This window comes from Mercurialis annua, linkage group LG3, assembly GCF_937616625.2.
Source record: "Mercurialis annua linkage group LG3, ddMerAnnu1.2, whole genome shotgun sequence".
Lineage (NCBI taxonomy): Eukaryota > Viridiplantae > Streptophyta > Magnoliopsida > Malpighiales > Euphorbiaceae > Mercurialis > Mercurialis annua.
In genome coordinates, this window is record NC_065572.1 from 10997735 (window position 1) to 11018543 (window position 20809).

General features: G+C 35.3%; 1 protein-coding gene and 1 non-coding gene across 2 annotated transcripts; both read left to right on the plus strand.

Annotated features, from left to right (window-relative positions):
- The first annotated feature begins 12359 nt into the window (after positions 1 to 12359).
- Positions 12360 to 12466, plus strand: LOC126675992 (small nucleolar RNA R71). Its single transcript, XR_007640171.1, has one exon. It is a non-coding gene; the product is annotated as a small nucleolar RNA R71 (small nucleolar RNA).
- Positions 12467 to 18709: 6243 nt separating this feature from the next.
- On the plus strand, positions 18710 to 19842 carry LOC126674043 (metalloendoproteinase 3-MMP-like). Its single transcript, XM_050368411.2, has one exon. The coding sequence runs from the start codon at positions 18710 to 18712 to the stop codon at positions 19688 to 19690; it is 981 nt and encodes a 326-aa protein (XP_050224368.2). The 3' UTR covers positions 19691 to 19842.
- Positions 19843 to 20809: the final 967 nt, after the last annotated feature.

Genomic DNA, 20809 nt, shown 5'->3' on the forward strand with positions numbered 1-20809 from the left:
AGTTGCCACTTTTCACTTGGAAAATAATTTAAATAATCCTTTAATTTATATTTATATACTAATTAGACGTATGATATAATTTTTTATTTAATTATTTTTAATTTTTTCATCCTTTAATTCATTAAATTGTAAATTATATTATTGTATTGGGTAGAGATGAAACCTAAAAATCCAAAATTGGGTACAAATAACTTTTTTACAAGATCAGGGTATAAACGAACAAAAAGTTCAAGGTGGATTTTTTTAAGTAATTATGCCTTAAAAATAATAAATCAAGTTCAAAATTATCATGAACATTAAACTCTTTCATCAAATTTAATTCAACATTAATTGATAAGTAATACATTAATTCATTTTTAAATTATATATTCATTAAAATATATTATAATATAAATTTGTTAGATTTAATTAGGTTTAATAAAAAAATAAAATTAATTTTAATTAGTATTAAATAGAAAATATTAATTATTTTTAAATATATATAAATTTCATAAATGATATAATTAATTTACTAATTATTAAATTTAAAAATTGGCTTGAATTTAAAATTAGGTTTATTCACCCAAAAAATACCAAACCTATTTTGTGTGTGTCAGTTATAGCCAAACCTTATTTAAATATTTCAGATGTCATGCCAGCCAATTGCTTAGTTGGCGGTGACGTGGACGACACGGTGTCACAAAAACCGGTTCGATTCAAAAATGGCTAAAAAAGAAACAGAACATACAAGGTTTGGCTAAATCTGGTGATTTTTAAAGATTTGGCTATAATTGACACAAAACGTAAAGATTTGGCATTTTTTGGTGATTAAGCCAAAAAAAAAAGCAAAAGTTTGATTTTAGAAAAATGAAATGTAAAGTTTTGGTTATAATTGCAAAGAAAAACTTTCAAATTGATTATAATAATAAAAAATGGAATTTTGATTGTAATCGATAAAAGTACGCAAAGGTTTAGATTTAAATAATAATTAGGCCAAAAATTTATTTTGAAAACAAATTAGAAGTCTATCTAATATTCGAGAGTCAAGTTTTTATTTGGGCTACGCTTCAGCAGTAGGATAAATCAAACGACCATATTTTATTGCAATCTTTTACTTAATGGAAGACTTTGCTTCCATATTGTTCAAATTTCAGATTACGGGTCTATTTATTGGATTTAACTGTGTGGAATTTATGAAAGAGCATGAACAACATAATTTTTTTACAGAAATTCAGCAGTTAGTCCAGAAGAGATTAAAAGTGCTATGTTCTCTATTAATGGGGAGAAGGCCTCTGGGCCAGATGGTTTTTCTAGCCTGTTCTTTCATAGAAATTGGACTATAGTGGGAGGAGATGTTGTTAAAGCAATTCTAGAGTTTTTCTCTACAGGGAAGCTTTTAGGTCAGGTGAATGCTACTGCTTTGTCTATTATCCCTAAAACTGTCTCCCCTAGTAGTTTAAAGGGTTAATTCCATAAAAAATCACGAACTTTACATGAAATTTCATTTTAATCATGACCTTTAAAAGTTGTCATTTAAAGGCACGAACTTTCAGTTTGTTTCAAATCTATCATTTAAGTGTATTTTTGTTGACTAACTTCTTCATTAAACCAATAATAAAAGACGCAAATTATAAATCGACATTAAATCTTATTATCTTTCATTTGGATTATGTAGGATGAGGAATTTTTAGTTGGATAAAATACACTGAATTTTACTTTGGTGATAGATTTGAAACAAACTGAAAGTTCGTGTCTTTAAATGACAACTTTTAAAGGTCATGATTAAAATGAAACTTCGTGTAAAGTTCGTGATTTTTTTAGGAATTAACCCTAGTTTAAATGATTATAGGCCGATAGTTTGTTGTAATGTCCTGCTGAAATGCATAACTAAAGTTATAGCCATGAGACTTAGTAGTTGCATTAGTTTCTTAATCAATCAAAGCCAGTGTACTTTTATCCCAGGAAGAAGGATTATTGACAATGTCCTTTTGGCCCATGAAATTGTGCATGATTACCATAATGAAAAAGGTGTAGCTAGTTGTGCCACAAAAGTAGATCTAAGGAAAGCCTATGACACTATTGAGTGGGATTTCTTAGAGGAATTGCTTCTAGGTCTTCATTTCCCTAGAAGGTTTATTGAGTGGATCATGATTTGTGTTAGAACCCCTAAGTACTCTGTTTCCATAAATGGTTCTTTGTATGGCTATTTTAGGGGTGGTAGGGGTTTGAGACAGGGAGATCCCCTCTCCCCCACCTTGTTTGTGATTGCCATGGACTATCTATCCAGGCATCTATCTGAGATTGAAAGCAGGAATTGTTTCAAGCATCACGGAGGGTGTAAGGTTTTGAAGTTAAACCATCTCAGCTTTGCTGATGATCTTTTCCTATTCTGTCATGGAGATCTGGTCTCAGCTAAATGCCTGAAGGAAAGTTTAACCCACTGAGGTGTCTGGCCTCTGTGTTAACAAAGATAAGAGCTCCATATTTTTCTGCAATGTCCTTGATGATCAGAAGAGGAGTATTCTAGACTATATGAAGTTTGGAGAAGGTCACTTACCAGTAAAATACTTAGGAATGCCTTTGATATCCAAGAGGCTTATCAAAGATGATTGTCAAGAAGTAATTCTAAAAATTAATAGCAGAATATTGTTGGCAAATAATCGCAAGTAATATAACTTGGAAGACCAAGTATCGATCCCACAAGGAACAATGAATCAAACAACTAATTTCTAATATTCTTTAATTGGCTAGTAGAAAAATAATTGGATTTATGTAAACTAAATAAAAAAACTAATTTAATTAAACTTCAAGTAATTTAAACTAAAAATCTGAACTTAAACGAATAAATTGAGGTTTAAACAATAATGATAAAAAGCTCAAGGATTGATAATTCCAAATAAACTAGTAAAAGAATGGATCAAAATTTATCTAGTGATTTTATTATGAATCGAGCTATTCTAATGCACCGAATCCCGCTCTCTCAAGTCTCAAAGATTCAAATAAAATCACAACCTAATTAGCTAATCAATTATTAACTTGCTCTCACAATATTAAAACTGAATTAAATAACTAAATTGTAATTATGAAGCAAACTCAACGACTACCTAAATTCCAACCCGCTCTCACGGCGTTTTCCTCTAAGTTTTTAATTACCTATGTCTATTTAATTAACAATCTCTCAATTAGTTAATTAAACACAAAATCATGAACTAAGTGATCAAATTAATTCAAGCATTAATCTTAGTAATTAAAACACAATTTTACTCACTTAATAAATCCTAATCCAATTCGAAAACTAATCTAAGTGTTCATATCAATCCCTGAATAAAAGATTTAGTTACACATACTTAAACTTAAATTAAACAAAGAAGAAGATGAAGAATTAAACATAATTAGAACAATAAATACCGGAGTTGTCAGTTTCGGAAGAATCGCCTAGATTAAACTTGAAATCTTCACAATCGTTCTTTGCAGAAACTAATAATAAACTACTTATAAACTGCTGAGAAACAGGAGCTAAAACGCTATTTTAAGAGAATGAAAATAGAACTAATGTATTCTATATATTAAAACTAGTCTATTACAAGGTCTTTATATAGAGGAAGAAGCTCTGGAATCTTCTAAGTCGATTGACGAATCGAATTTGAAATAGGAGTTTCGGTTGGAGTCGTAAAAGGAGATTAAGTCCAAGTCCAATTCTGATTAGGCAAATTTCAACTCTTTCTCGTTCGTACCTCTCTTTCCCGTTCGGGAATTAAGCCAAAATCACAAGGTTCTCGTTCGTGAATCTCTTTCCCGTTCGAAAAAACCTTGACCGATGGAAAATTCTCGTTTGCCCATCCTTGGTTTCGAACGTACCTTCACCTTTTCACTTGGGTCTCGTTCGAGAATGGCTTTCTCGTTCGAGACTCAAGCAATTTCTTCATGGTTCCCGTTCGAGAATAGTGTTTTTCGAACGGGAACAACTCTTTACTGCACAAGTTTCGTTCGAGACTTCATAATCCTTTCCTTTACGACGTTAATTCCTTCGTCCGCAAGCTACGCTTTTACTCCAATGCTTAATCCACCATAAATTAGCTTTAAATACTCGATTTTCACCTTATTTCCACTGAAACATTAACAAAAACCATCAAACATAAAAAATGCCAAATAATGTATAAAATTAGTACTAAACGTGATAAAAACCGAGTAAAATCAACCCTAATTATAGGAGTAAAATACTCCTATCAAACCTCCTCACACTTAACCTTTGCTTGTCCTCAAGCAAGAAATAAATCTTACTCTACAAAATATGTTAGAAATCCTTAGCATATAACTTAACAATAAATCAATCAAAGAAATCCCCCAACCTATGAACAATATGAACAATCAAAATTTCTAAACCCGACAACTAAATAATGATGCAATCAAATAACAATAATAATTTATGACATAATTCAATATAACAAAAGTTACTAACTCATTAGTACAAGGTCAAATTGAATCACACTTCAAGTTTTACTATCACTTGCGGGACATGGAAAATAATCAATTTCTCACTTAGGCAAATCATAGCACAAGTTAGTAAAAACTAAGCTAATGGCATCAATATTTCAACAAGTAGGGTATATAACAAAGAAAAAACTCACAATTGAAAACATGAATACTCACCATAAGCTTGCTCATAGTCCCGGACTCCGCTACTTGATTCGGTAATCAACAAAAATCATATGGTCTTTTATTGGGTTGTAATGTGGCTAAGGTAAAGGGTAGGTAAAAAGGTTAAACAAAGGCTAATTATCAACTTAATACACTATTTATTACTACTATTAACTTCTAGGTTGATCTAACTCCGGTTTTGCGTTTATGTGAACTTATAACGTTCTTTTCTTTTTGAATTACGCTCTCCTCATTGCTTTTTGCAATCTCAGAATTTTTTTCTTTTGAAGCTTTTGCTTGCAAATTTCTATCTTTTTTTTTTCAATCTTTTTCCCAAGGCGCAATCTTAATCTTTTAAGCACAATGTAGTTCACTTTCTCTTTTCACTAATCTCGAGTTATTAATCACCTATATTCATCATAGTCATAACAAATAATATATCAAGTCGATAAGGTAAACAAAAGAGGTAAAACATAGAACGGTAAAGGGTAAAATATGGTAAAAACAATAAAAAAGGTTTAAGGCTCAAATTGGTGTAATCTAAGGGATAAAGGGTAGTCTATTTAAGTGGTCTAAAAGAAAGGTTATACCTAATTGCCATAATCATTTAATTGTTGAAAACTCAATCGTGTAACTTTAAACGGACACCGAGCAAGTTCTAGGAATAAAACATGAAATCAACACTCACAACAAGGAAATTAAGCTCAAAACTCTCAAAAGTGTGTAGTGTTATGCCATAAACTCAATTCTTACAAAAATTATGCTACTTATGCCAAAAGTTTAGAAACGACTATAAAAATAAACAATCGACATGTCATGAATCCGCATCAAGTTATTCAATTATGTTTCAACGATTTGAACAAGTCTAAATTTTGAATTCACCCTTATTTCATCGGATTATGTCAACGAATTATTAAGTCATTAAACAAGCATCGCTTATCAATTGTCGAATTAAGAAATCGCGTTCATACATTCATCGATTCGGGGAAATCTAAGATTGACAAATTAATTATGATACACACCAAATCAACTAACACTTTCATAATTTAAAAGACAAAGATTTAAAGCGATACAAGCCTTTGAAAATAAACTACATTAATACCCTAATACATTCTACTAAAGATAAAAAGAAAAACTGAAAATAAACTACTTCAACACCCTAATAAAAACAAAAAAAAAATAAAGCTGAAAATAAAGATAAATCACCGAAAATAACCCAAACGAAAGATAAAATTTTCTTCCCCCCTCCTCACACTATTTCTAGCTATGTCCCCAAAGCTAAGAAATAAGAAAAATAAAAACAGAAAATTAAAGGAGTTTGGGTTTAGAAAAACAAATCTCGCTCTAGTCAAAGGCCGGTGGATCCGGTGATGGTTCCGGTGATGGATAACGCTCTCCGCCGGCGGCATTAAAATAACCCCGAAGAAAATCCTCTTGCCGATTAAGCCGTGCCCGCATTCGATCTTGCCTCCATTGAAGTTGTGCAAGACCAACATGTTGTTCACGTCAGATATCTTCAAGTAATTTTTGGTTAGTTTCCCAACCAACCCGGTTTTGCTCCCATCCGGTCCGGTTTTGTTCAACCAACTCAGAAAACCGTTGATCAAACCCGAAAATATTAGCCGCCTCTCCGGCTTGAGAAGTTCCCGCGGGTTCCTTCCCCGCTCGTCTTCCTACTCTTTCTTCCACGTCTCCTCCTTCTTCTTCCGCTCTCTCTTCTTGTGCCGCCGCTTCTCTTTCGGCCCTCGTCAACAATCGCACCCTTCTATTATAGGGAATAATTCTCCCCCTCTTCACATATCCGGCCACATCTAAATGGTTAATGTTTATTACCCTCGCCGGAGTGGACTCGAAAGTTGCCAAGGTAGATGCTGTGGGCATACAATTGTACTTCTCGGCCAATGCACGAACAAACCATCCATAGCCAATTTTCGACAATTCTTGTGGAACCGCCCGTAATCGCTTCAAAAGACGATAAGCCGTGTTGACTTGGTAGGCGTCAATCTCCGGATGTAAAATGGCATTTAATGCCAAAAGATCACTCTTCGCCACCTTGGAGTACTCATTACGCCCGCCAAAAGAGTGCCCAAACCATTTCAATAACACCACAATGTTGATGTCTTTGACTTCATTCATCTTGGACACCTTGGACTTGTAGTCGTCCCGATCCGTCAATTCCCTCCAAATAGCCACTTGATCGAACTCTTGAGCCCAATTAACCAATCCCGTTCCCCTCATTCCAAAAAGTTCCACTAAATCTTCAACACTAAGAGTATGACTAGTGTTGTTGATGCGGAAAGTAATGGAAGTAGGAGAACCACGAACCGATTGAAGAGTAGAAAAGAACTCAAAAGTCATCTCATCGTAAGAATGGTGACTAACCTTGGCCAATGCCGTTAGACCCAAGATGTCTAAGTACCGCTCAATTTCATCTTTAATACCGAGACGCTCCATATCATCAAAAATCAATTTCAAATGGCACCGCGATATCCCGCTCCTTAATACTCAAATATAAGTCACCTTCCTCTTCCGTATGGATTTGGAAAGGTGCTTGATATCGAGATGTCAAGATCGCCGAGGTGTTAACCCTAGAGGTGGAGGGAGCGGTTGATTTTGAGCGGCTTCTTCCGACGGCCGGTAAAGATGGAATAGCCGCTTCTTGATTTCTTGTGCTTGAGCGGCGGATTGGTTGATTTTCGGCATTCTTGCTTCGCACCATGATTGCGGAATGAGAATTTATCTAAGCAAAAATTTAGAGAGTAAGAAAAGAAAAAGTATTAGAAGAAGTATGTGTGTGAAAAATGTAGAATAATGCAAGCTATTTATAAGGAAAATATAACAAATCTCAAGATTTCCCACTACTAAATTCAAACTTTCCATTTAATAACTTTGAATTGATTTAACGGTTTAGATGGAAACCATGTAAGCAATCCAAGTGAAATTGAAGTACTAATGAATGGATTGGATTTGCCAAGTCATCAATCCAAGTGAAAAATTCAAGTTTTTCAAAGCACAAATCTCAAAGAAACACAAGTTTCAAAAGAAACACAAGTCTCAAAAGAAACACAAGTCCCAAGAAATCTACCACACTTTAAATCAAAAGTTTTAAAAAAAAATTCAAATTTCCCACTATTTTTGATGGTTTCTTGAACGGGAAAAGGGTTTTTCGAACGGGAATCATAAATTTTTAATCAGGGTTTGTTTTTCCATTGTGTTCTCGTTCGAAATTCAAACGAAACCAGGCAAAATTGCCTTGGTTCTCGAACGGGAAATAGGCAAAATTGCCTGGGTACGAATGAGAAACTCGTTCTCGTTCGAAAAACAACTTAACCGAGAGATTTAGGCTTTGCAAAATTTCTCATGGTCTCGAACGAGAATGGGATTCTCGAACGAGACCAATGACAATTTTGCATGTCCCGTTCGAAAATCCATTTTTTCGAACGGGAAAGCCTTTACCTGAGCCAGAAATTAAATAATTTTGTAAAGGTCTCGTTTGAAACGTCAATTATCGAATGAGACCAATGCAAAATTGTTCAAAATTCATCTAAAAACCCTTCCGAGACTTGTGATAAACCCTTTAAATGCCTGCACTATCAAAAACAAAAACTCACCCCGGAATTAAACAGAAAACAAATTATGAAGAAACAACATTACAAATTAAAAATAAATAAGTAAAACCATAAAAAATAAAAATACGAACCTCTCGGGATTGCCTCCCGAGTGCGCTTTATTTTTGGTCAAAAGCTAGACCGTGGCCCGGAATTTATGGAGTAGTGGTGAACATGATTTGTTCCACCACTTGATCCGTCAAAGGTCCAAGATACGGTTTGCACCTTTGTCCATTTACCTTGAAGACTTCACCACTAGCATTCTCCAATTCCAAAAAACCATGACTTGCCACACTTCGAATTTTGAAGAGACCGCTCCAACGAGACTTCATTTTCCCGGGAAATAATTTGAGGCGTGAGTTGTAGAGCAAGACAAAAGATCCTTCCGAAAAATTTTTAGGAATGATATGAGCGTCGTGCCATCGTTTCGTCTTTTCCTTGTAAAGCTTGGCGTTTTCGTAGGCATTTAACCGAAATTCGTCCAACTCATTGAGTTGAAGCATACGTTTCTCCCCTGCCGCTTTAAGGTCAAAATTGAGCTTTTTAATGGCCCAATATGCTCTATGTTCAAGTTCCATCGGAAGATGGCATGCTTTCCCAAAAACAATACGATATGGAGACATTCCGAGGGGCGTTTTAAAAGCCGTACGATATGCCCATAATGCATCATCTAGTTTTAGTGACCAATCTTTCCTTGTGTTATTAACCGTTTTCTCTAGAATTCTTTTTAGCTCACGGTTAGAAACTTCAACTTGCCCGCTTGTTTGAGGATGGTACGGAGTAGCGACCCGATGATAGACTTTATACTTCCGCATCAAGGCATCGAATTGCCTATTGCAAAAGTGAGATCCGCCGTCGCTTATTATTGCTCTAGGAGTCCCGTATCGATTCATCAAACGTTTGAGAAAATCCAACACTACTTTGGCATCGTTAGTGGGTAATGCTTCCGCCTCTACCCATTTTGAAACGTAATCTACGCATACCAATATGTATTGCTTTCCAAACGACATAGGAAATGGACCCATGAAGTCTATTCCCCATACATCGAAAAGTTCCACCTCTTGAATGTTGGTAAGCGGCATTTCATCTCTCTTAGATATGTTCCCCACTCTTTGGCATCGATCGCAATGACTAACAAAGTCTTTTGCATCGCGAAATAGCGTAGCCAAAAGAATCCGCACTCTAGCACACGAGCGGGCGGTCCTTGATGTACCATAGTGACCCGCATAGTCCGACGAATGGCATTGACTAAGTATAGGCATCATCTCTTGTAGTGGGACACATCTCCTCAAAATCCCATCTCCACACACCTTGAAGAGGTACGGTTCCTCCCATAGAAACCGTTTAGCATCGCTCAAGAACTTCTTCCTTTGATGGTAAGTCAAGTCCGGCGGCATTATTTCGGAAGATAGATAGTTTGCGATATCCGCATACCATGGCGTTTCTACTTCCGAAAGTACCATCAACATCTCATCCGGAAATGTTTCATTAATCTCTACGCCACTTATAATTGGTTCCGGAATTTCTAACTTTGACAAGTGGTCGGCGACGACGTTCTCCGTTCCTTTCTTGTCGCGAATTTCGATGTCAAACTCTTGCATCAGAAGCACCCATCGGATTAGTCTCGGTTTAGCATCTTGCTTTGCAAAAAGGTATCGAAGGGCCGCATGGTCCGTATAGATGATAACCTTAGAGCAAAGTAAGTACGACCGAAATTTATCCAATGCGAACACCACCGCAAGCATCTCTTTTTCGGTGGTGGTGTAATTGAGTTGAGCACCCGCCAATGTTCGGCTCGCATAGTATATCACATGAAGCTTTTTCTCCTTCCGTTGCCCCAATACGCACCCAAGTGCTATATCGCTTGCATCACACATGAGTTCGAAAGGAAGAGTCCAATCGGGTGATGAAATAATTGGGGCCGAGATAAGGGCTTCCTTCAACCTAGAAAAAGCAACAAGGCAATCATTAGTAAATTCATAAGGAATAATGGAAGAGAAATTTTTGATGAATCGTCGATAAAACCCGGCGTGCTCAAAAACGCATACCGTAAGTGAGATGGTAACGACCTCCTTCATATTTGGATTCAAACGCCGTTGTCTTTGAGCCGATGCTCTTGACTCATTTTCTAGGTGGATCTTGTGCATGACCACCGAGGGACTAATTCCTCGGATGTCCGAAATTTGCCAACCGATCGCCAATATATGTTGCTTCACCACTTTGACAACTCTCGCTTCTTGTGTTTCCGACAAGTTGTTTGAGATGATGATGGGAAGTGTCATGTTGTCGCCCAAAAACGCATACCGTTAGTGAGATGGTAACGTTTTAAGCTCAACCTTTGGTCGAGAGATAGAAGAAGGTGGTGTCACGCTCTCTCTTCTAATTAAATTTTCGGCTTTCGGCTCATCTTCTTTGGAATATTCTTCCTCGGAAGTTTCTTGTGTCTCCTCGGAATAGAATATGACTTTTGAAACCGGGAAAAGTTCTTCCACGATTCCATCAATCATATCCAATTTCATGCATTCCACCTCCTCAAAAGTGTTGCGCATAATCCTTTTCATATCAAACTCTACTTTGTCATCATTGATTCGCAAAGTGAGTCGTCCGGCGTGCACATCTATCAATGCCATCCCCGTGTTCATGAAAGGACGCCCAAGAATCATAGGGCATGTTTTATCCGCCGCATAGTCAAGTACGACAAAATCCACCGAAAAGATAAATTTGTCTACTTTGACTAGAACATCTTCTACCACTCCGTATGGCTTTTTTAGGGAGTGGTCCGCCAATTGAAGCATCATTGATGTTTGTTTCAAAGTTTGATCACCAAAAATATCCCTGAAAAGAAACAAAGGCATTAGATTGATACTTGCCCCTAAATCACATAGACAATTAATTGAATTTAAATCGCCTATTTTGCATGGAATTGTAAAACTCCCTGGGTCCTTAAGCTTGGTGGGCAAGTCACTAAGGATGAGTGAGCTACAATTTTCCGTTAGGGAAATTGTGCCTTTGTCGTCCCAACTTCTTTTCTTCGTTATGATTTCTTTGAGGAACTTCGCGTATTGAGGCATCTCACGCAAAGCATCCGCAAAGCTTATATTGATTTGGAGTTTCTTAAAAATTTCCAGAAATTTATGGAATTTTTGGTTATCCGGCGTCTTCTTCAATCGTCCCGGGAAAGGGACCTTCGGCACAAATGGAGGAGGAGGTGGCGGTTTAACATATGGAAGTTCGGTTACTTCCTCCTCATTTGTTCCCGTTGTTAGATCGATCGCTTTCTCTTTACTTGCATGTGGATCATCAAGTTCTTTCCCGCTTCGGAGTTCAATGGCTTTGACTTGCTCCCTTGGATTTGACTCCGTTGTAGACGGTAAACCCCCTTGAGCTCTATTTTGAAGCGAGATGGCAAGTTGAGAAATTTGAGTCTCGAGATGGTGATTGACGGAAGCTTGGTTCTTAAAACCGGTTCTAACTTCCTCAATAAGCTTGTCAATTTTGCTCCCCTCATCCGTATTCCGATTTTGAAAACCGGGTGGGGGTTGTGGTCGGTAGTTGTTGAAGTTGCCTTGGTTTTGTGTACCACGGTTTCCTCCTTGAAAATTTGCTCCTCCCATATTTGGATTGGCATTGGTTTGACCCGAATTTTCCCTCCACGAAAAGTTAGGATGATTCCTCCACCCCGGATTATAGGTGTTGGAATATGGGTCATTGCCTTGCCTTTGCCCATTGACATAGTTGACTTGCTCATTTGAGTTTTGATGCAGGACGGGGCAATCCATTCCCGAATGATCGTGCCCATCACAAGTCTCGCAACCCATTTGAACTACCGCAAGTTGAGCATTCCTTTGATTTGCTTGTTGTTTGTACATCTCGAGTTGTGCTAGAAGTGTCGCATTCTTCGCTTTCATTGCTTCAAATTCTTGGGTTTGCTCGAGGGTCATTATACCCTTTTGAGGTGGTTGCCTCAACCGCTCGGTTGACCAAGAACAACTATTTGTAGCGAGTTCCTCTAGCAAGTTATTGGCCTCATCATAAGTTTTCTTCATAAGTGATCCTACCGATGCCGCATCAATCGTTGCCCGTGTACCCTCATTGGTACCATTGTAGAAAATAGAGACAAGATGCTCCCTCCCTAGATGATGATGCGGACAATTTCTTTGAAGCTCTTTGAAGCGTTCCCAAGCTTGGTATAGAGATTCACCATGTAATTGGAGAAAATCTATAATTTCCTTGGTCATCCTCGCGGTCTTACCCATAGAGAAATACTTATTGAGAAAAGCTTGTGCCAATTGCTTCCACGTTGTGATTGAGGTGCTTGGAAGTGATTGAATCCAATTCCTCGCCTTATCCCTCAAAGAGAAAGGAAAAAGACGAAGCTTGATTTGATCCTCCGTCACATTATGGATTTTGAATGTGTTGCATACCTCCGTGAATTTTGAAAGATGGGCGTTTGGATCCTCGCGTTCCAACCCATAAAATTGGCAACGACTCCCAAGTAGTTGAATCGTTCCCGACTTGATTTCAAAATTGTTAGCGAGGATAGGAGGTGCAAAACATCCATTGTTGGCGTTGTCCACGCTGGGTAAGAAGAATTCACCCAACGTACGTCTTTCGGGAAGAGGGGCAACCCTCTCGTTTGGCCTATTAAGAGCTAGGCCATCATGTGGTGGTGGTGGTGGTACAATCCCCTCGTGATTCAACGGAGGGTTACGGTCGTCCTCCATTGTTTTGGATTTCCGCGCTGTTTTTCGGATACTTCTTTCGAAGGATGTTAAATCTGACTGAAACGGTTCTAGCGATTTTCTGGCACGTCGTGTATTAGGCATACACTAACCAAAACTCCTGCGTAAACACAAACAAGAAAACCAACGTAAAATCCAAGAATCACAAAGTATAAAAATAACTAAAATTAAATAGAACTAACTCAATCTAAGAATAAGATACTTTTAATTAATTTAATCGCAATTGCTCCCCGACAACGGCGCCAAAAACTTGTTGGCAAATAATCGCAAGTGTACGATATCGCGCAAGTAATATAACTTGGAAGACCAAGTATCGATCCCACAAGGAACAATGAATCAAACAACTAATTTCTAATATTCTTTAATTGGCTAGTAGTTGGATTTATGTAAACTAAATAAAAAAACTAATTTAATTAAACTTCAAGTAATTTAAACTAAAAATCTGAACTTAAACGAATAAATTGAGGTTTAAACAATAATGATAAAAAGCTCAAGGATTGATAATTCCAAATAAACTAGTAAAAGAATGGATCAAAATTTATCTAGTGATTTTATTATGAATCGAGCTATTCTAATGCACCGAATCCCGCTCTCTCAAGCCTCAAAGATTCAAATAAAATCACAACCTAATTAGCTAATCAATTATTAACTTGCTTTCACAATATTAAAACTGAATTAAATAACTAAATTGTAATTATGAAGCAAACTCAACGACTACCTAAATTCCAACCCGCTCTCACGGCGTTTTCCTCTAAGTTTTTAATTACCTATGTCTATTTAATTAACAATCTCTCAATTAGTTAATTAAACACAAAATCATGAACTAAGTGATCAAATTAATTCAAGCATTAATCTTAGTAATTAAAACACAATTTTACTCACTTAATAAATCCTAATCCAATTCGAAAACTAATCTAAGTGTTCATATCAATCCCTGAATAAAAGATTTAGTTACACATACTTAAGCTTAAATTAAACAAAGAAGAAGATGAAGAATTAAACATAATTAGAACAATAAATACCGGAGTTGTCAGTTTCGGAAGAATCGCCTAGATTAAACTTGAAATCTTCACAATCGTTCTTTGCAGAAACTAATAATAAACTACTTATAAACTGCTGAGAAACAGAAGTTAAAACGCTATTTTAAGAGAATGAAAATAAAACTAATGTATTCTATATATTAAAACTAGTCTATTACAAGGTCTTTATATAGAGGAAGAAGCTCTGGAATCTTCTAAGTCGATTGACGAATCGAATTTGAAATAGGAGTTTCGGTTGGAGTCGTAAAAAGGAAATTAAGTCCAAGTCCAATTCTGATTAGGCAAATTTCAACTCTTTCTCGTTCGTACCTCTCTTTCCCGTTCGGGAATTAAGCCAAAATCACAAGGTTCTCGTTCGTGAATCTCTTTCCCGTTCGAAAAAAACCTTGACCGAGGGAAAATTCTCGTTTGCCCATCCTTGGTTTCGAACGTACCTTCACCTTTTCACTTGGGTCTCGTTCGAGAATGGCTTTCTCGTTCGAGACTCAAGCCATTTCTTCATGGTTCCCGTTCGAGAATAGTGTTTTTCGAACGGGAACAGCTCTTTACTGCACAAGTTTCGTTCGAGACTTCATAATCATTTCCTTTACGACGTTAATTCCTTTGTCCGCAAGCTACGCTTTTACTCCAACGCTTAATCCACCATAAATTAGCTTTAAATACTCGATTTTCACCTTATTTCCACTGAAACATTAACAAACACCATCAAACATAAAAATGCCAAATAATGTATAAAATTAGTACTAAACGTGATAAAAACCGAGTAAAATCGACCCTAATTATAGGAGTAAAATACTCCTATCAAATATCTTCCTGGAATGTGAAATATCTTTCTTATGCAGGCAGACTGCAACTCATAAACTCAGTCTTCATGAGTTTACACTCTTACTGGAGTCGGATTTTTATTATCCCTAAAGCTGTAACTAATGAGATAGAGAAGATTTGCAGATCTTTCTTATGGAAAGGCAGCTCTTCTGGAAGGAAGTATGGTGGTATTGCTTGGGATACAGTTTGTCAGAACAAGAAGAGTGGTGGTCTAGGGATAAAAAAAGTAGATATTTGGAATACTGATGCAGTGATGAAACAGGTTTGGATTATGCTCACTGATAAATGCTCTATGTGGCCTCATTGGGTTATTCAAAACAAACTCAAGAAGCTGAGCTAATGGGGCATTACAAAGCCTTATAAAGCTTATTGGAGCTGGAGGAACTTAGTTAAGCTGCGAAGTATAGGTAAGGATCTTTTTGAGTAGAGTTGGCAATGGAAGGGATACTTACTTCTGGTTTGATCCCTGGGTTCATGGGAAATCTGTTCTAGATATATTTCCAGGTTTTAATATGGAAGATGCAGACATTCCCAAAGATGCAATAATTTCTGACCTCTTCAGAAATGGGAACTGTATCCTTCCGGATGCAGCAGATGAGGTGACTCTTCATGCTTGGGAGTTCCTCAGAAACAATTTCAGAATTAACAGCCAGGAGAACGATAAGGTGATGTTTCTAAAGAAAAATTCTTTTACTATAAAAGATACCTGGAAATTCCTACACCCTGACTCTCAAATGGTTTCTTGGTCTTCTCTATTATGGAAGGGTCCTAATATCCCTCGCTATAGTTTTATTACTTGGATTGCTATCCAAAAGGGCCTGAACACTATAAGCAAACTCTTCAGATGGGGTTCTGTTAACAGCCCTAGTTGTGCTTTATGCAATGATGATTCTGAAACTATTGAGCATTTGTTTTTCTACTGCAAATTCTCTGATGTTGTCTGAAGGAGAATTCTAAAAGGTTGTGGCATTTGCAGAGATCCTTTAAGTTGGGGTAGAGAAATCAGTTGGTTTGCCAGGAAATTTAAGGGAAGAAATGTGAGGAATAGTTTGTGCATATTGGCTTTCTGTGCAGCTGTGTATTACATCTGGATGGAGAGGAATAATGCAATTTTCAAAGGTTGCAGGCCAAAGGATAGTGAAGTTATAAAGAAAGTTAGATTTGCTGTTAGTAGTAGGCTTAATCTCAGTTTAGATACTGATGTAAATAGCTATTGGATGTAACAGCTTGTATTAGAGGTTTTAGGCTGTTGTTGTTTGGCGTTTTAGCCTTTTTATAAAATCTCGGTTTATTGACAAAAAAAAAACTGTTCTGAAAATTAGCTTCACCATGACTCACATGTACTACAAGAATTATCATCCAATTTTTTTTTATTCTAATTTTGAGTTCTATAAGAATCCGGATTGTATTTTTTTTTTTTAAATTTTTTTTATAAAAAACCACAAGTAGTGGCAAAAACCGTTACGCAAAACTTTCGCACAAGAAGTGGCACACACAAAATGGCACACTAAAGGTTTAGGTTAAAAATAACGGTACAAGAATAAAGTCAACAATATGAAAAAAGAATACATTACGGATTTCTATAAAAATCTAAATCCGAATAAAAAAAACTCCAATAATAAATTTTATTAAGAAAAATTATCTTAGTAAAATAGTTAAAGATCACTGCATTCTTTGCTGTAGAGATATTTTGAAAAACTCTTGAGTTTTTACATTTTTAAATTTTCGAAACAACCAAAAACCAAAAAATCTTCAAGGTTCCAATAGGGATTCTTTAAAATAATATATTGCCACTGAATAATGAAATCAATAAAAAAAAGGATGAATTCAAACGATATCCAATTTTTGAAATACTCCATTAATTCCAAATGTTCGTAGCAAAACTACATTGAATGAAAAAAAAATTTAAATGTTTTTAATGATTTCAACTTTCAAGCAATGCTGTTAAAACCGGACTGGACCGGCCTGTCGGACCGGATTAACCGGAAACCGATCGGGTGTCTGGTCTAGTTATGAGTAAAAATCTCATAATTAAAAAATCGGTCAGAGACCAGATTAAACCGGAAAAATCTGCTTTCTGACCAAAACCGGATGAACCCGGTTTACTGAAAAAGTAAGTGGAAAAGTTATTTTTTTTTTCAATTTGTAGTCCTATATACATGGGTCAATTTTTCAGCCACACAACACATTTATTTTTCTCTCTCTTACATAACACTTTCTTTTTCTCTCTCTTACACAACTTTTTTTTTCTATCTTATCCACAATATACCTTTTCTCTCTCTCATATATAATATAGGCTTAATTGCACCAAAAATCACCAACTTTCGCATGTTTTTGGTATTTAACATAATCTTTTTTTCTTTGCATAAAAAATCATCAACTTTAATTTTTTGGCATATTCGTCCACATAACCGTTTCCTCTGAAAAATTAAGCGCAAAACGACGCCGTTTTACCTTCGAAACGACGTTGTTTCACATCCCGTGGACAAATATGCAAAAAAAATGAAAGTTGCTGATTTTTTATAGCAAGAAAAAAAGATTATGTTAAATACCAAAACACGCGAAAGTTGGTGATTTTTGGTGCAATTAAGCATATAATATATTCTTTTTTTTTCTTATAAAATTTAGTTATTCTATATATTTTTTAAAATATTTATTATTCTTAATAAATTTCACACAATTAAATTTAATATATATTTTTATTTAAATAAATTATCACATTTTTTATTTATTAAATTTGACTACTATAATTAATAATCACTCTATTTTTTAAAAAAATTAACTTCTTATACAATAAAATTATTTCATATACACTTAATTGATCAATTATAATTACATTTCACAAATTTAATAATTAATTTTAATTAAATATATCATATTATTTTTTTCTTTATAACTTTTAATTGTATAATTTTAATTTAATTGATCAATTATAATTACATTTCACAAATTTAATAATTAATTTTAATTAAATATATCATATTATTTTTTTCTTTATAACTTTTAATTGTATAATTTTAATTTAATTGATAATAAAAAAATTATTCTTTTTTCTCATAAAAAATAATTATTCTATATATTATTAAACACTGATCACTTATAATTATATTTTGCATAGTAAAATTTTAAAAATAATTTTTTATAATTTTTTTATCATTTTTTATATATAAAATTAGATATTTTTAATTTAAATCATCTTTATTTATTAAAATTAAAAAATCCGATTCAATCCGATCCAACCCGGTTGAATCGGTCGAACTGTAAACCCCCGATGAAGCCGGTTCGCTTTCCGGTCCCTTTTTAAAAACATTGCTTCAAGTCTAATTGAGTCTATATGATATCATAATTTCTCTTACATCAACTGTAAACATTAAATATTTGTGGTCATTAAATTTTCATTTAGATCTATTGAATTTACAGAGTAATTGATGTAAGAGAAATTGAATTTTAAGAGAAAATCAATGCGTAGGTTAAATCGATAAGCTTTAGCTGGAAAATCTCAAGTGTTACTTTGTCCTAGACTGTAAGCGGGATTAAACGTATACAAAAGCTTTTATACAACTCCATTTTGTTTATGGCATTGTAGTAGAAATTATTAAAATAAAACTATGAGTATTAATATGATAATTAACCAAATTAATGGACAAATTCAAAAAAGAAGTCTAGGACCACTTGGAGTGTAATAGACTCTCAAATATTCTCTTCTTGTCTTTCCTATTATTGAACACTTCAACTTCCATTGGAACCAATCAATACGATCCTTAGACTGACCCATTCATTGTAGAAAATTTAAGAATTTTCTTTCTTAAAAAACAAATTAAAATATTTTTCTAGGCAGGGATGAGTCTATAAATTGGCATCAAGAATAATAAATTTAATGTACCAAATACAAAAAGAGCTTAATAGATATCATCTGCTAATGGCATCAAAATCTTGTCTCTTTTTTTCATTCTTCACTCTCATTTTGCTTATTTCTCTTGTGTCTCACCCTACTTCAGCACACAGACTCTTAAAAGAAGAAAAATTATCTGGTTTTGATTTCCTTAAACATCTACAAGGATGCCATAAGGGGGACAAAGTTAAAGGCATACATAATCTCAAAAACTACCTCCATAATTTTGGGTATTTGAGCTACAAAAATCAATCACATTCGGCCGATGATGATTTTGACGATCTTTTAGAGTCCGCCGTCAAAACATACCAGCTCAACTACCATTTAAATGTCACCGGCTTTTTAGATTCCGAAACGGTATCAAAGATGATCATGCCTAGGTGTGGAGTTGCAGACATAATCAATGGAAAAACACGAATGGAATCCGGCAAGAAGAGCGGCCACCATGATAACTCTACATCTTTCCATACAGTCTCTCACTTTTCTTTCTTTCCTGGAAACCCTAAATGGCCAGCCTCAAAATACGCTCTCACCTACGCCTTTCTTCCTGGAACTGCAAATCAAGCTATGAATCCAGTTTCTAGAGCATTTAAAACATGGGCGGGCAATACCCATTTTAGATTTTCCAGGGTTCAAAATCCTAGGGATGCAGACATTAAAATCGGGTTTAAAAGTAGAGATCACGGGGACGGGAATGATTTTGATGGGCGCGGAGGAACTATTGCTCATGCTTTTGCACCTCAGGATGGAAGGTTCCATTATGATGGTGATGAGCCATATGCAGTTGGTGCAACTCGAGGCGCTTATGATTTCGAGACGATTGCATTGCATGAAATAGGACATTTACTTGGACTACACCATAGTTCAGTAGAGGGTGCTATAATGTATCCTGAAATTTCTACCGGAGTTACTAAGGGTTTACACAGGGATGATATTCAGGGAATTCAAGTTTTGTATAATGTATGAAACTAGTTTATTTTGTTTTTATGTTTGTTATGTAACATGATACGGAGGTCGGAGAATAATCATGGTTTCGGTTTTTTCCCCTTTATAGAAGTTAATATATGGCATTATGTACTGATTCTTAAAGCAATGAAATAAAACATACTTTACAGATACATATTGTGATGATTTAAATCTGTATCCATATATATACTATCAGGTATACATTAACTTACATATCTATTAAGTATATTGATTTAGCTAAAGCATTGATCGTAATTTCTCTGGTCAATACATTTTTATTGATTTAGCTAAAGCTTATCGATTTAATAATATATCCCAAATAAATAAATTAAGTTATTGGCCAAATCGAAAAATACTGGAACCTATTATGGGACATACAATACATTATATGAAACGATACTTTTATGTTTTTCACATTCAGACTAATACAATAATTGAAAATACTGAAATATATGGGTTATTGATTCTGGGAGTCACTGTACTTTCCCAAAGTTGCAAAATGGTCACTGAACAATTTTTTATTCCAAAATGGTAACTGTACTTTATAATTAGTAACTTCCGGCAATCACTTAATGAAATCCGGTGATTTTTGTCCTACGTGACTTGCCGGAAGCTAACTCACACTTTCCTCTTTACCATGTCATTGTCCATGTCACTCTTATTTCTCCACATCATCATCTTCTTCCCTAATTCTTTAAACATTTTCCGGCGAAGAGGAAGGTGTGAGTCAGCTCCGGCAAGGCACATAGGACAAAAGTTACCGGATTTTATTTAGTGATCGCCGGAAGTTACTAATCACAAAGTACAGTTACTATTTTTTGGAATAAAAAATTATTTAGTGACCATTTTGCAACTTTGAAAAAGTACAGTGACTTCCAAAATCAATGGTGTTATTATTTCTCGTTTTAATGCTCAGTATCGTCACATTTGGGATCCGGGTATATTAGAATTTCTTGCGCTGCGGGAAAGTCTGAACTGGGCTCAATCATGTGGATGGAATCGGGTTTGTTTGTTGGGGGACGCTCTTCAAGTTTCACAAGCTGTAAATTCGGATATCATTACGGATTACAGATCTCGAGGAATTTGTCAAGATATTCGACGTCTCAAGGATGTATTTCT

Bases quoted from the DNA above. Each gene is read 5' to 3' on its own strand.
- LOC126674043 (XM_050368411.2), top strand. From the start codon at position 18,710: ATGTACCAAATACAAAAAGAGCTTAATAGATATCATCTGCTAATGGCA.